A 15,136-nucleotide genomic window follows, 5' to 3' on the forward strand; every position below is an offset into this window, starting at 1 on the left:
AGAAATTTAATGACTTCTCCGATATCATGCAAGTCAAATGGAAAGGGTTCCAAACTCAGAAGTTTCTGGCACTCAGTCCATTAGGTCAGCCCTGAAATAAAAGGGGAAAGTTGAGAAATACTTCATTTTGATAAATAATAGCCCATAAAATATGGTTGGAATTACTTTTTGTTAATGAACATAATTAATTTAGAAAGAAAAGCAGAAAGATTAATGAAGATAATGGTTTTTTCTGATTATGCTCGAAATAATCACAGGTGTGTGTGCTCTTGTATGAGGAATATTTTTATAAGGGTAGCACTTTTATCTTTATTTTTAGTGCTTTCTTTGCATTTATGTTTAGGGACAGAATGTTCCAAAAGTTCATTGCTAAATTTATATTTCCATTTTCTGGGTTAATGAGGATTCTTAATTATTACAGTACTTACATTCATTTTAAAATAGGTTTTCTGTGTCATCCTTTGATGTTTATAATTGATTAATTTTTCATTTTATGTAGTATTAAAGTGGCAGTGTAGCTTTGAACAAAAGGAAGCAAGTTCAATATATGTGTTCTTTGTGGGATCCTACTGACAGGTTTTGTATCCACCTTTGATTGCGTGATTTAGGTTAAAGTGTGGTTTGACAACAGTCGGAGACTGTGAGGCAGTAGATGAAAAATACTGCATTACTTATGCTGAAAGTTATTGTACCTATATGTATACCTATATATATGGTATGAAGTACCTATCTATTTATTTTCTGATATACTTTATTTTCATCTATTAATAATTCTGAATACATAGCTCCATAAACCTTTTCTTATTTAAAAAAATCTGAATTGTTACAAAAGTCAATTTCAAGTAGATATTCTTCCCTCTCATGATATGTACAAATTGTCATGCAATATTTTTTATTTACTATTTAGAGTAGGGAATTCTTTTTATAACGCTTGGGGGCTTGGTGGGTTTTATGCTTTTTGTATTAGGACATTAGCTATTGCAGCTTTATAATTTGGAATTAAAAAACCTGCACCCCACCCCAGTATAATTTAATTCTCAGCCTTAGTAATCAAAAATTCTGATGTGTAAGCTAACTGTCTATTACTACTTAATGGCATTTACTGTACTTTCATATCTTTCTTTAATGAGATTACTATAGTCTACAGTTTAACGTATCACCATCCAGTAAATATTTCATTAAAAGAAAAGTATTTAAATGGACAGTCTTTAAACTAGGATTAAAGAGAGCTATGCCCTGATCCAGTTAAATAGGTTTGTATCAGTAGCAGTATGTGGTGAAAATGTGCTGAGTACCTTGACCAACTGAGGGCTTGACTCACCAAGGTACTTACATACGTAAATTTTCACACTGAACTCAGATACTCAGACGACTCGGATATATTTTCAAGTTAGCTATGTACCTAACTTCGGTGGATTGCAGCCCAGACACATGACAATGTAGATTTCAACAGTGTGAGTACATGGTTTTATACCACTGTAACCTGGATCGTAGCATCGCTGAGTGCGACAGTCAAATCTTCAGCTTCCATATTTACCAAGTATTTGCATAAGCGCTTTTAGTCTTCAACAATGACCTGCAGAAGTTTTAACTGTATTTTGGGTGTGGGTCACTAACGGTGTTGCAAAACTGTCATGGTTTTTGGCTGTCCAGCTATAACTAAATAATAAATTCCTCTTTTGATTCTTAGGCGGAGCAGCCTGAAGTTACAACCTCTTACAGCATGCTTGGCTTTTTAGTATTTTGTATAGTATATTTGTTTTTACTTAATGCATATATTTTTCAAATTTTAGTGAGGAAATTCTGGTGTCTCCTTGTTTATGCTGTGTTTGCATATAGGTTAAACACAAAGTAGCTAAGTACTCACGTACTTGATGTAATTTTAATTTTCTTGTAGACTTATAGACAGGAAATGAGGGGGGAAGTCAAATGTATTTGTTTAAATAAACTTAAGCAAAAATATCTTGATAATTTTTTCATAATTTTGTGATCCTTATCTAAGGCATTTATATCAGTCATTGACTTGCCAACTGCAGAAGGAAATCCCAAGTGGATGAAACCTATTTGAATACAGTTTTTAAACATTGTAATAATTGCTAGAGCAATTATTTTACACTGGAAGTACACTTTAATATTTTATATACTATCATTGTTTAATCCATGCCATTTTGTGCTTTACAAAATGGGATTGCTACAGTACACTTGTAATCAGCAGCTGGCATTAACCTATAGTACTAATTAAATCCTACAAAATCTAAAGATATTAACCCTGATATAAAAAAAAAAAAAAAAAATCTGTCATCTGAAAATAGTAGACTTTTGCACTTATTTTGCATGTCTGTAATTGACCACACCAGACAGGAGGCATGGAGAATTAAGCTCATGATAAATAATTCTGTAATGCTATACTGACTATTTTGATTATTTCTAACACCAGTACCTGCCTCTTGGCCTCTTAATTTCTTTTTTCTTTTCTCCCTTTCAGTGTAAAGGGTAGAATACAAATAGCCTTGTTGTGCAGGATTTTAAGTTAAAGGGAATGTAGAATGGTACTGTCCTGATCTCCCAGCACTGCTTAAGAGTCTTGTAAAAGTACAATACCGTAACATGGGAAGGTTGTTGAGATTGCAACAACAGCGTAATTTCATTAGCCTCACTGAAGATTAGGATTTATGATTTCTGCACTGGTAATGGCAGATTAGAATCAGGTTTCTGAGATTCCTCAGCATGACTCTAGATTGTTTTAGGATAGCAATGATAATAATGAAAGAAATCCATATAAGAAAATTATATAAGTAGCTGTATAGTTTAAGAAAAGTAAAATGCCTGTAGCAATATCCAGGTACGCTTAAAGCACAGAGTTAACAATAGCAGTGCCTTTTCAGGCTCGCAGATCCACATTCAATAAATAGCTGCTTCCACCGGGGTGATATTATACTACACGAGACCATCATCTATAACATGGTACCACTACAATGGCAACTTTAACTTTTGGTGGTTATTTATTTGGTGCTGAAAATTCTTCTGCCACGTGCCCCCCATCCTCACCCACCCCCGCCCCCCCCGACACGCACACAGAAGCGCGCAGGATTTTTCAGCACCTCATGCGTAATATACTGCATCGCGGTAACTGCTGATGTAGGACAAACGCAGGGTACCCAGCCAGACCCACTCAGTGGACCTCGTTTCAGTGTTCTACCCAGCCTGTGTAAACAAACGTCTAGCAACATCAACAGGGTTTCGGTAATGACAGAGATGAGCGTGCAGTCAGAGGAACGGTGGATTCTCAGCATCGTCTATGTTTGTGTTAAGTATTATGGTTTTCATCTGTTGAATTTCATGGATTAAAAAAAAAAAAAAATCTGCTTTAAATTAAAACCAGACTATTTGGTCTCTTTGTTTTAACCATAAATACATAGATATGCTCCAGATTTCTTTAAAAAATAATTTGTTTTAAAAAAATGCATCTGAAGTCTTTATCTGCTAGCGTGCGCATGTGATCATTCAAAGGGGAGAGAGGACTTTAGGTTTATGTTCGTACCACGGTTCAATTTTAAAATTAAACACAGCTAACGTTACAAAGCTGCCTGCTCATTCTAATTCGACTAGTTTAATTGCTTGCAGGCGGCCGCGCGGGCAACGTCTGCATCTTTTTGGCACCGCGCTCTTGTGGCCCTGGGTAGCGCAAGCCCCAGCCGTGGCAGCGCGGGGGGCGCAGCCCCGCTGCGCTCTTCCCCTGCGCCTCTCGCAGCGCTGCGCGCCCCTGCCTTTCACCCCCGCCGGTGCCTGCCTTTGTTCCGCAGCCGTGCCCCGCTGCGCTGACAGCCGCCCGATTAACGTGTCCTGGCTGCAGTTTTCCGGATTTCCAGTAGATGCCCCCAGAGACCGTTAAACCTCTCGAACGCCGCCGACCAAATGAAAGGCCAGTCCATTTTGCTCCGTGAAGTAACATCATTGTTCAAAGGAAACCCAAAATCGGTGGGGACGCAATGCAGAGAAACAAACTTACTTGTTTAATAATATATCATAATTTATTAGGTAGTAAGGCTCAAAAGGTTTAGCGTAAACTGGTTTATTAATGTAGTAGAAACATACTGTTAACAGTTGGATTTTATAAAATAAATCCTGTACATTTAATTAGGTATCAGTTTTTGATACTGATATTAGAAATAAAGTAACCTTCGGTTATGTAAAACATGAGATGTTCTGTTTAACCTCTCATTTTACATGCTGCATGACATCATGAAAAGCAGTATGAAAAGGATTTTGAGGATTGAGGATTTATAGTTTATCTCAAGATATCATGAAAAGTTTACTGCTGTCACCTACACTACTCCTCTGTTCGAAAGCACTGTTTGTTGGAAAAAGGGACACCGGCATTTTCATCTGGAACCACTTTGATAACTGAAACAATTTCAGAACTCGTTGCAGGGTCAAGCTCTCTTAGGTGTCACAAATACCATTCATCCCCGTAATATCATTCATTTCTAGCCCTATTTTATTGTTTGTGTGTGATCAGTCACTTGTGGCTTATATATTGCAGAAGCTTGAGGAAACAATAGTAGTATTATTTTGCGCTTTGTGTATTTTCTGTTTTTAAGTATAACTGAGAGAGAACTTCTGTCTTCATGCCTCTAAAATTTGAATGGTTATACAGCAGATAGCTTCATTGCTTGTGAGTTAAAATCAGTTATCTTTCCCTAAGAAAAAAATGTGCTGTGTACCGTAGGATTACTTCAGCATTATTTCAATTTCTTTATTAATTGGGATGGGATTTATTAAAAGAATATTGACACTAATTTTTAAAACTGACCTATTTTACTGTACGGGTTTTTTTCCTGTATTGGTTTGCTAATAACGCTGTCTTGTGGGGAAAATGTGCTTTGATGTCAAGTCAAATGCATCGGTCTACAGGAAATAGCATGTTACATGGACACAGTTTTTCTATTTCTACTAATGTTGGTACTGTGCTCACTGAGTAGGCAGTGAGTGTTAAAAATTAACTGAATTGACTTTTTGTTTAGTCACTGTAAGATCTTTTAGCAGTACTTTCTTGTTTACTTCCAGTACATCTAATTATCTAATGCATGCACACATACACACATATATAGATCACATTATATAAATAAATATGCATGTGTGTGTGTCTGCTATGCAGATTGTTATTCCACTGCTCTGAGTTATATTACTGCAGGATTCAGTCCTAGGCCTTTGAAAGTTGGTAGGAATTTTTTACCTATACTCTTCAATTTTTTTCAGTTAGATAGAATTTTAAAACAAAAACCAAAGCATTCCATATACAGAATAGACAATACATTGTACGGTATTAACATAATATCTTTACAGTATTTTTAAGCTATATACTGTGCATCTGATATATGACAAATATAGCATATTCTGGCAAATTAAAATTTAAATGTTTAAAGATATTTCTCATTTACTTTTCTAACATAAATGTTGCAAATGTTTTCTGGTACAGAATAGTTATATATTTTCCCTTGTCTGTGTGACCAATGTGTGCTTTTCAATCTCAAACCCCACCTATTTATGTATTACACATAAATTCAGTACTGTCCAGTCTAAATCGTATCAGGATTTTGTAATATTTTTGTGTTCAGTTCTGCAACTGAAATGTAAAAAATACATGTGAAGGATTAATGTGCATCTATGTAGTAATTAATACATTTTATTTTAATCATATTAAATATGAAATAATGCAGATGATTTACTTCTTACGTCTCACGTTACTGTTTATTTCATTGACATCTAGCTAAGAAGTTTTTTACATCACTTCCATCTTATTAACGTTGTTAAGGAACTGCAGTAGCTCTTTTTAGGCTAGAAGTATTAGTCTCATTAGGCTATTGTTTAGCATGAGGTCATCTGAATTTATTATATACACTATAAATCTCAGTTTTCAGAATTCCATATTTATTTTAAAGCTGCTGAGAATTTGAAGTTAAATGGATTTTAATCTAAACAGACAGTCTTGAAAACAGTTTGGAAACTCAATGGAATATACAAAACAAGATCAACGCATCTGGGTCCTTGCCATTTTACTGCGACAAAGGTTTGTTTTCTCACACTAGATACCTACGCCTGCAAACCTTTACATCGCTACTTTAGTGTTGCAGGCAGTCCCCTTGGACTCATAGTTTTCTCCAGGATAGGACACAATGATTGTTTCATGCCACGTAAAAGAAATATTTTGATTATTTCCATAAATAATACCTCAAAAGATATATTACCTCTTGAGAATATTTGATTACACAACTTTGTGATATGTATATCTTGTCAGAGTTTATGAATGAGATAATTTTGATACAAATTCATCATTGCATCATTTGATTTTAAAATTAGGGAGAAATTATCAAACTTTTGCATCAGTAAACCAGTCCGAGCTGAAGTTGTATGCTAAACAGAAGCAAAATAATATCTAATGATTATGTTTCTGGCATAGCATTTGTTTGACGTTTTAACCCAAGCCATCGTGTCCTACAGCAAAACTATTTAACATATACATTGTTTTGACATGTGGAATGTGCCTCGTTTTTCCCTGTGCACTGTTTTAAAGCAAACTAAGAGTTCATTGTGTTTTCATGAGCTAATGTAAACATGGGTCTTTTTTCCCATCAGTCAGCCTTTTTTACCAATACCAGCTAAATAATACCAGTATATTTTTGACACGTTTTCAATATATATAGGTATTTATTCATTATCGCCGTATTTACTTCCCTAGGGTATGACATTTGTAATCGTATTTTAGCAGAACACTTTCTGAGTGGGGGAAAAAATACCCCTTCCCCGCTGTATACCCTGAACTGCAGAGGTCTCTTCTTGAAAGCCATTTTAGTTATCTGTACTTCTTTGGTAAGGCGGAGAACAGAATACAGGTTTAAAGGCTTAAAAATCTATCTTTCCTCTTCCCAGTAACAGGAATTCATACAAGAAGAACATCTGCATCGACATGCTGCGACAGGGTTATCACAAGTCCTTCTCCGAGCTCTTCACTCTGATACAGAAGTGGGATGCCTTGAGGGAGGCTGCGGGGCCTGGGTCAGCCATATGGCAGCAGAAGTCCCTGGAGGAGCAGCCTGATAAGCTGGATCAGCTTTACCACTTCCTGACCAGGGCTGAGGCAGCCCAGCGAGCAGGTAAATGGGGGGATTGTGGGTAGCAGAGCAGCGGGAGCCGCAGCCGCGAATGCCTGGGGGAAGCTTCCAAATTGTTTCATGTATGAATTTGAAACGTTGCTGCATCTTAGCACATTTCCGCCTTAGTCAACTGAGCTGTATTTATAGAATAAATGATTAGGAACTGCAGATATCGGGAGAGGTTTTGTGAAGGAAAAAAAAAGGGGGAAAAACATGTAGAGTGCATTATGATATCGTCAGAAATGTTTGATGTATTTATAGCTTTGATAACATCTCAGTTATTTTCTCATAGTTTCATTATTTATTGTTGTTTTCCTTTCTCTATTGATTTGAGTAGCTGGTTTTGTATTAGAAAAATTTAATAGGTGAAATGCTGTTTCACGCAGTAATAGTTTTATAAATCTGATTTTATTAAATACCCTGTCTGCTAACTGTGTTTGGATTTGTGACTGACTTAAAAAGGATTGTGAACATGTCAAATAAAATGCAGCACACAGATGTAACATGCCACCTGTGAATTACTAGGTATTAGTGAAGACATAACTCCAAATTACTGTATTTTCTCTACTGCCTACTATTTACTAAGCGCTCATGTTTATCATTTGCTTTTACTATGAATAGTAACATAACTTACTCTGTCTTTCTCCTTTGGAATAATTGTAGGGATGGAGGCAGGTAAAGCTCGCACTGCAATCCTGTTTCATAGCTGAGCTGATTTCACTATAGTTGTCTTGTTTCAAGTTGCATTTCTGATCATTACAAATATGAAAATCTGCAATAAAGCTTCTGAGTTTGGAACCTAAGCTTTTTGACTGAAATTTAGAAACAGACAACTTCATTTAAAAAAGGAACAACAAAAAAAACTTTCAGCACTTAAAAAAATGTTCATTTAAAATGTTTATTTTATATTTACTACGAAAGCCAAAAGTTGTATTTCTTTATTTAATTCACTGTAATTCTAGGCAGGAAGTCTAGCCAGGCCATGATTGGAAGGAATCTTCAGATTTGTCTGGAGTATGACTAAAACCTGCATAGGCACCCCCGTAGCTTGCAGGAGTGCAAGAGAGAAGTATTGCGCTCAGTCTGCCCTGACAGAAGCATACTGCCAACGCTTTGATGTTCAAAAAGTAGTAGATATGGCTTATCTTGATGGGCCTGCTTCCTGCAGCTGCTTGAGGAGAGCGTTTTGCCTCCCTTCAGTGCATGGTATTTTTCAGCGTTACAACGGAGTTGGCAAACACGCTCCCAGAGTCAAGGTGCTGCTGACTGTGCAAGTTTCTGCCCCTGTCAAAGGCAGGGGCCCTTTCTCTCGCTGAACCCAGCATTCATTGTGTGCTGGGCTCTGGAAGTCTTTCACCTCTCACAGGGCCAAGATACCACTGGTTGTCTGACTGATTGTATCTTGCCTCTAGGAGAGGATGGATCTCCCAACCTTGCCTGTTAAAGTTGGTTAAAATGAAAGGAAAGAAAATAATGAGAACGTGCCAATAGAGTTGCCAAGCATCTTTACTGAATTGCTAGATCAAGGTATAGTTAGTTTTGATTTTTTCACCAGTTTCAGTGCAAACCTTTGCAGAAATCTCTTGTTTGTTTTAAGTGAGGCTTGAGTCACCTGGCACATGAAGGGGTGGATGCTAATTCATGTTGCAGGTGTTAGAGCTAGTAGTGCTGTGAAGATAACATATGAATTATACAGCTCATCAAATACTAATTCAGTAGTTCCACTAATCCCTTAGTTACTCTCTGATTCTAATCAAATTGCTTGGGGCTCTGGCTTATGATCTCCTGACAACTCTAGTTGACACCATTTAAGAAGTGTTCAGCAGTTCACCTCAGCTGGAACTCACTGTGATGTAGCAGTCACAACAGCAGCTGACCTGCATTTGCTCTTCAGCCACCACAGTTCAAGCTTAAAAGGCTGAAAGTAATATTTGGGGCTGCAAACTGTGAGAGTTTCACAGTGTGGCTGATGTCACTGATATTAGGCTAGCTGAAAGTTTACCTGTCTCAGGTATGCTGTCCTGAGCTAACAGTTGTGTTGAAGAAGAGATAGCAGGTATAAATTACCAAAAAAAAAAATCTTCATGACTTGTAAGTTTTTTGATGAATTTAAACTTCATGAGGGGATTGTTTCTGAACCAGAAGTGGTAAGTGGAAAACAAAACTTCACTTACTATGTCAGTAAATAATTTTCTTATTTGTTATCTAATTTTTCTCACCTGATATTTTTGTATCATAGTGTTGCTGTCTTAATTGTGAATATAACTTTGAACTGCTGCTCCTAAATTTAGAGTTTTATGGCTGTTACCATAGTGCACAGAGAAAGCTAGGTATTCATTCACTTTCCATATTTATTGGTGGAATATGTTAATCTTTTCATTTTTTGATAGTTTGTAGTTATAGGACATAATAATGCTGGACATAAATTGTTTGCTTGAACAGAATCGGCACCATCCATCACAATGTGGAGGCTGTTATCAAAGAGCAATTATTTTCTCTACTGCTGGTTTTGAAAATAGTGACTTTTTGTTTATCGGTGTTACGTTGTACAGGCCGTTTACCTTTACATACACCAGTGAATGTCCTGTCTGTTTTCATTTTTAGTGGAACATTTTGATTGAACTTCAAATCATACAGAAGTCATCTTTTTCTTAATTGGCTATTGCCAATATTATACTGTGTGCAAAGAAATATCTTTTTTTTCTGTCCAACTTAATCTCATTGTCATTGTATTTGAATACCTCCCAAGTATTTAAAAATGGAGAGCTAGCATTAATTCTTGCAGCCTCTCAGAAAAAGAGCTGACAGAGTTATTTTGCCCTAGGTACAGCATTATCCCAAAAAAGCTGGCAGAAATATTGGCAATACTTGACTGCATTCCTATTTGGTCTTTTTTGATGCAAATAATGTAAATGTTTCTGACTTCAAAATTGAGTTGTTTCTAATTATTCCTTGATCTTCCTTCATTATCATGGACTAATCTCTCTTTTTTACTAGTTCTGGTCTCAATAGCCTGGGGAAAAAAAAAAAAGGAGGTAGTTTAGCTGTTTAAATATGTGTAGTTGTAGAGTTTTTTACAGAAGAATGCAGGATAAATGCTAAAGCAATGTATCTACATAGCTCGGCATTTGATGTACACAGTTATTTCTTGGCACATGTATGAAAATGTTGGGTTTGCTTTTTTTTTTTCCAAAAAGAAAGTTATATTTTGAGGCCATGGAATGGCCTACCCAATTGCCTGCTTGCCTGCCTGATTGTACTGCTCAGAGTAATTTCACTTAAAGGTATAATTGTCCTTGAAAGGTCTAATACAGTGCTGGCAGGTCATTGTTGCTATCCCTTTGAAGAGCTGTAGCTCCCTAGCCCCTACTCAGTACTGTTCTGCTAGTTAGCAGAAGGGAGAGTTTGAAGCCGCAGTCCATCCTTGTCTGACATTGAGGGTTGCTAACTAAATATCCTTTGGCTGCTGACACCCTGTGAACAAATGATGACTGTACCCTACAGAGGTGCACCAACTGAATAGAATTCTTTTTGTCCATTTTGTCTAAGACCCAGACAAAATTTGACTCTACATCTCTGTGTGTTTGGGTGGGTCATGAGGAAGAAGTAGGAACAAAGGAAATCCAACTAAGAAGTCTTCTACTTATATTTTGGAATTTTTGAACAGCACCCAGTGTAATGTGTGCCTGGGAGAACAGTTCGTTATAATGATAACATTGCTGTTCCTCAGATAAAAATATTTAAAAGTGAAATTAAAACCTTTAAGCTGGTATTCTTACAGAGTTTACCATATGAATGTAACTGATTCTTTAAATCACTACTTGGCTGCTGCAGTCTGTCTTATTGTTTTAAAATGCATTGCTAATTTACTTGTTGGGTCTGTATGCTCATTAGGCTAAGCCACTTCTTTGAATTGTCTCGTCGAAGTATTGTGTAGCTACTTTTATTTAGTTAGTTAGCACTGAGCCTATCAGAAGAATAATTGATAGTATGCAGATTATACCATAAAGCATCAATCGTCTGTTTTAGACTGGGGCCGGCCTCTCAGTGATAGTGTGCCAAATTTGTTTTTTGTCAAATTAGAGGTCACCTGTCCCAGTATTATTTCAGAAGGGCTTGAAAAGTGTTGCTCCTCAGATTACATCTGAATTACATATTAAATGTCGGCTCGTACCCTAACTGAATCCTTACCTAGGACTAGCGGAGGCCTTGAAGAGCTCATACGATCAGTGCTTGCTAGAGTGAGCTGGTTTACTTGTATTGTACAAGTTGAAGGGGATGCAAGGCAAGTTACAACTCAAGAACAATTAAAGGGAGAGATGTCTCAGCCATAGGCTCTGCTTTGCCAGAGGAGGGGAGCAAAACCAGGGAAAATGCCACAGTGCAGTGGCTGCAACATGTATTGAGCAGTCAGCACTATAGCGGCAGATCGCTGTGTTCACTGTGCCAAAGCCAGTGCACAGAACCTGTACTTGGGTATGAACATGCCTTCAAAGGGGCAAGACACTGCTTATTAGTTGATCATTGGGGCAGCTGGTGGAGAGTAGGAGTTAAGACCTGGAAGCTTTTCCAGATTCCATCTGCTCCTGGTTCCTGACCCCACGCAACCTTTGTGGTATGCTGTATGCTAAATGCTGAATCTATGCATGTGCTACAGGCTGCTGACCCTTGTTCTAGAGAATATCAGACACACAGAATTAGAAGGAAGTGTTAACTCGGCTCTTTTTTCCTCGCTTCAGTGTGGAGAAAACTTTTGACAGTATGAGTTATCATTTGTTGTTGTTGTAAGAGGTGACTTTTCATAAAGTATATGAAGAAAGCATGAGTATTTGATGTGTTTGCACTGGAAAATCTTTCTTTGTCTGGGATACTTAAGGTTGAAAACAGAGTCTGGCATTTTACGGTGGAAAGCTTTTCTGTAAGATTTCACACTTACGCCTTAGGCTGGGCTAGAAACATTGCAATAACCATATTACCCATGCTATTTTGGAAAAAAAAAAAAGGAAAGAGATTATGCATTAAAAAGGAAAAACATACCAAAACCTCTTTTAATATTTGCTTGGAGGAGGCATAGTTTTGTTTGGTTTTGGGGGGATGGGGAAAGGAACACTGTTTTATTTTCTAAGCAGGTATGTCCTTCTCTACTTAATATTGTATCACAGGAAAAAACGCAGCAGTTGCTAGAGACCAATGGAGGAGTTAATTACAAAAATAATGATCTTACAAAAAGTGAAGTGACTCTGCCCAGGAAAGAAGACAAGCCTTCTCAAAATATAGCCACTTGTAGAACTACCATTGACTTCAACAGAAGCAGCATTTCTTAGAAAATTTCAGTAGTGTGTTTTCATTGCAATGGTTTGGAGCCCCCCTTTAGCGTGCCAGATTACCAATTAAGTGCCTTATATCGTTATCATTAGACAGCTTTATCCTTACTTGGCAAAATTATATCCTGACCGTTTCCTTAGCATCTTTGTATAGATTGTACTTTCATTGAATATATTCCCTTATGTACCTAGCAGGGTTGGGAGGGGTGTGCTCTGTGTACACCCTGATATCTAGGAAGCAGAAGCTTTGCCTGAAACTTGATGGTGTTAGCATGCTACCCCACAGCAATCTTTCTTCATTTGTGTGTGAGTTTAGCTTATGGATGATCTTTCTGGAAGAAGGAATGATTGGGTGGTCCTCTACCTGTAGGTGTAGAGGCATGATTGTCCTGAGCAAGCAAATGGGACTGATTCTTTGCTGTGTATGGATCCAGGTGGAAATAAACTGATTGCAGCACCATATTCTATTATCATTCATGCTTCTTTTTGGCCCAACAGCCTCCATCCTGGATCTTTCCGTGTGTGAATTCTTCACAACATCAGCTGTCTTGCTACTAAGTCACTGGTATTGATCTCTCTGGCAAAAGAAAAATGAAACTTTCAGTATTAATGGTGTCTCATTGTGACATCAAAAATTACTCCAGTGACTTAATTGATCTTAGGCCACTCCTTTATATGTCTTCAAGAGTGAATGGTCAGTTATAATCAAGTCATACTCACTAAAAGCAACTAACTGGACTGGAAGATAAGTGTTACCAGCTGTTGAAAAGTTTCTATATGGCCTTCATCTGGCAGGAACAAATGACTGACTGGTGGGTTTTTTGAGTGGAAAATATTGAGCCATAAATGGATGCTGAAAAATTTCTTTCTGATACATGTATTTTAAAAATTAGTACAAGTTCTATTTTCAATTGACAAGAACAACAGCCTCTTTCTTTCCTTCTTCAAGGAAAATACCAAGCCAGGATCTCTTCATGATGTTGTTTTCATCTGTTCTCTATAGACCTTTTCTGTACTTCTTTTCCTTTCTTCCACTACATCCTGTCACAAAGGAGATCGTACAGATGCGGCAGTAGTTGTACTTAAATCACACTAGTATGGCTTGCAGATCTTCTATATGTTTCTCTTCTCTTATCTTAGCCCTGTTGGGACTGTCATACTCAAACTCCACCTCACTATCCCTGTGCATTGCACTACGTAGTAGTTGTCTAGCTACTAACATGCAGATCATGGATTTGAATGATCCTCTGTTCCATGCACACCTTTGCTTGCCAAGGGAACAGTTTCGGAGAACAGCCCAGGAGCAAAGAAAAATATTGTTCAGTGTGCCAATCAGGGACTATGGCTTGAGCATAACAAGGGGAGATCCTGCTTGACAGTTGAGATGCACCTGAAGAGATCCTGATGCAGAGCAGGAAATACTATATGTGTTTAACATATGGGGTTTAATGTTTGAGCTCAAGTGGAAGGGATTTGATCCTGGCAAGACTTGATAGGGATACTTTCCTTTTGTGCATAGACACCCAATTTCAAAGTTGTTTTCCATTGCAAAGGACAATGAAAATAAAATATTTTGAAAGTACAGATCAAACAAAATGAAAGAAGTCCACTTTCTGTAATTTGTATTCTGTGACGAAAACATAAAAATATTAAACTATTATAAAACAAATACTGCAACATAGCATGACTTTTTTCTGCTTAATTTTTGTGAAATATTACTTCCTGTAATTTGGCATTGAAAAAATGTTCTGTTGGATGGTTGCCCATAAGATGTGTTCTTAGCCCTGCTTCAGATCTTAAGTCCAAAACTGTGAACTCTCAGGCCTCACCGCCTGCTCCATCAAGTTCTGTTTTTCTGTGTAGCTGCCATTTTGGATAGATGTTCACCTTCATGGTGTTCTCACACTCCTGTGACTTAAATGTTGTGGAAGACCCGAATTTAGCTTCCGCTGTTTTATGAAATTAATGTAATTTTTGAAAGATTAATAGGATCAGCCTTTGAACCTTTACCTATGTGCTTTCTTAATTGTTTCTTATTTAAAAACAGGAATTTGTCTTGCAGGAACTGTTTTACAGTTGCTTGTGTGATTCAAACTTCTCTTTCTGTTCATTTGGTATCACATTCCAGCACCGTCATTCCCTCTCTGATAAGTGGTGCAGATAATTATTTTTTTGTATCAACATAAAGATGACTTGTCTACATGTATTCTATTATCAGTTGCATAGAACTTGCTATACAAAATCAGAGAGGTCAAAGCTTTAACGACTGAACTACCTATGGGAGATTTTATAGAGGAGAGTATTTACCTATTCTAATATAGGTAAAAGTTCACTTTCACCAAGTCTGACATGCTAGCTTTACCACTGTCAGAATAATCTCAACAAATTTCTTGATTTGTAAATCAGACTTTGAATCCAGAAGACAATACAGCTTTTAAAAGTCTATCTTTTGGGGTTTATTTTATGACCAGCATATCTGGTCAGCCACTGTCCAAGACAATTACAGAGAAATGGTTGTCTTTGTGCACTTCTCATTGTTATTCGCCGGCAGGATAGTCATCAGAGGGTCACATTAAAGTTCATTCAATCAAAGCTGTGGCAGTAGCAATAGTCTGCCTCAGGTCAGTTCCATCTCTTGAGATTTGTAGGGCACTACCT

At 37.3% G+C, this 15,136-nt stretch overlaps 1 protein-coding gene across 1 annotated transcript in view; it reads left to right on the top strand.

The window, feature by feature from the left end:
• TTC29 (tetratricopeptide repeat domain 29) overlaps window positions 1–15,136 on the top strand; it is a 133,657-nt gene that overhangs the window by 10,089 nt on the left and 108,432 nt on the right. The window contains exon 3 of the mRNA XM_076337661.1: window positions 6,931–7,154. Coding sequence (XP_076193776.1) covers window positions 6,931–7,154 — 224 coding nt within the window. The remainder of the gene's footprint in view (window positions 1–6,930; window positions 7,155–15,136) is intronic.

The sequence above is a fragment of the Aptenodytes patagonicus genome, chromosome 4 (assembly GCF_965638725.1).
Source record: "Aptenodytes patagonicus chromosome 4, bAptPat1.pri.cur, whole genome shotgun sequence".
NCBI lineage: Eukaryota > Metazoa > Chordata > Aves > Sphenisciformes > Spheniscidae > Aptenodytes > Aptenodytes patagonicus.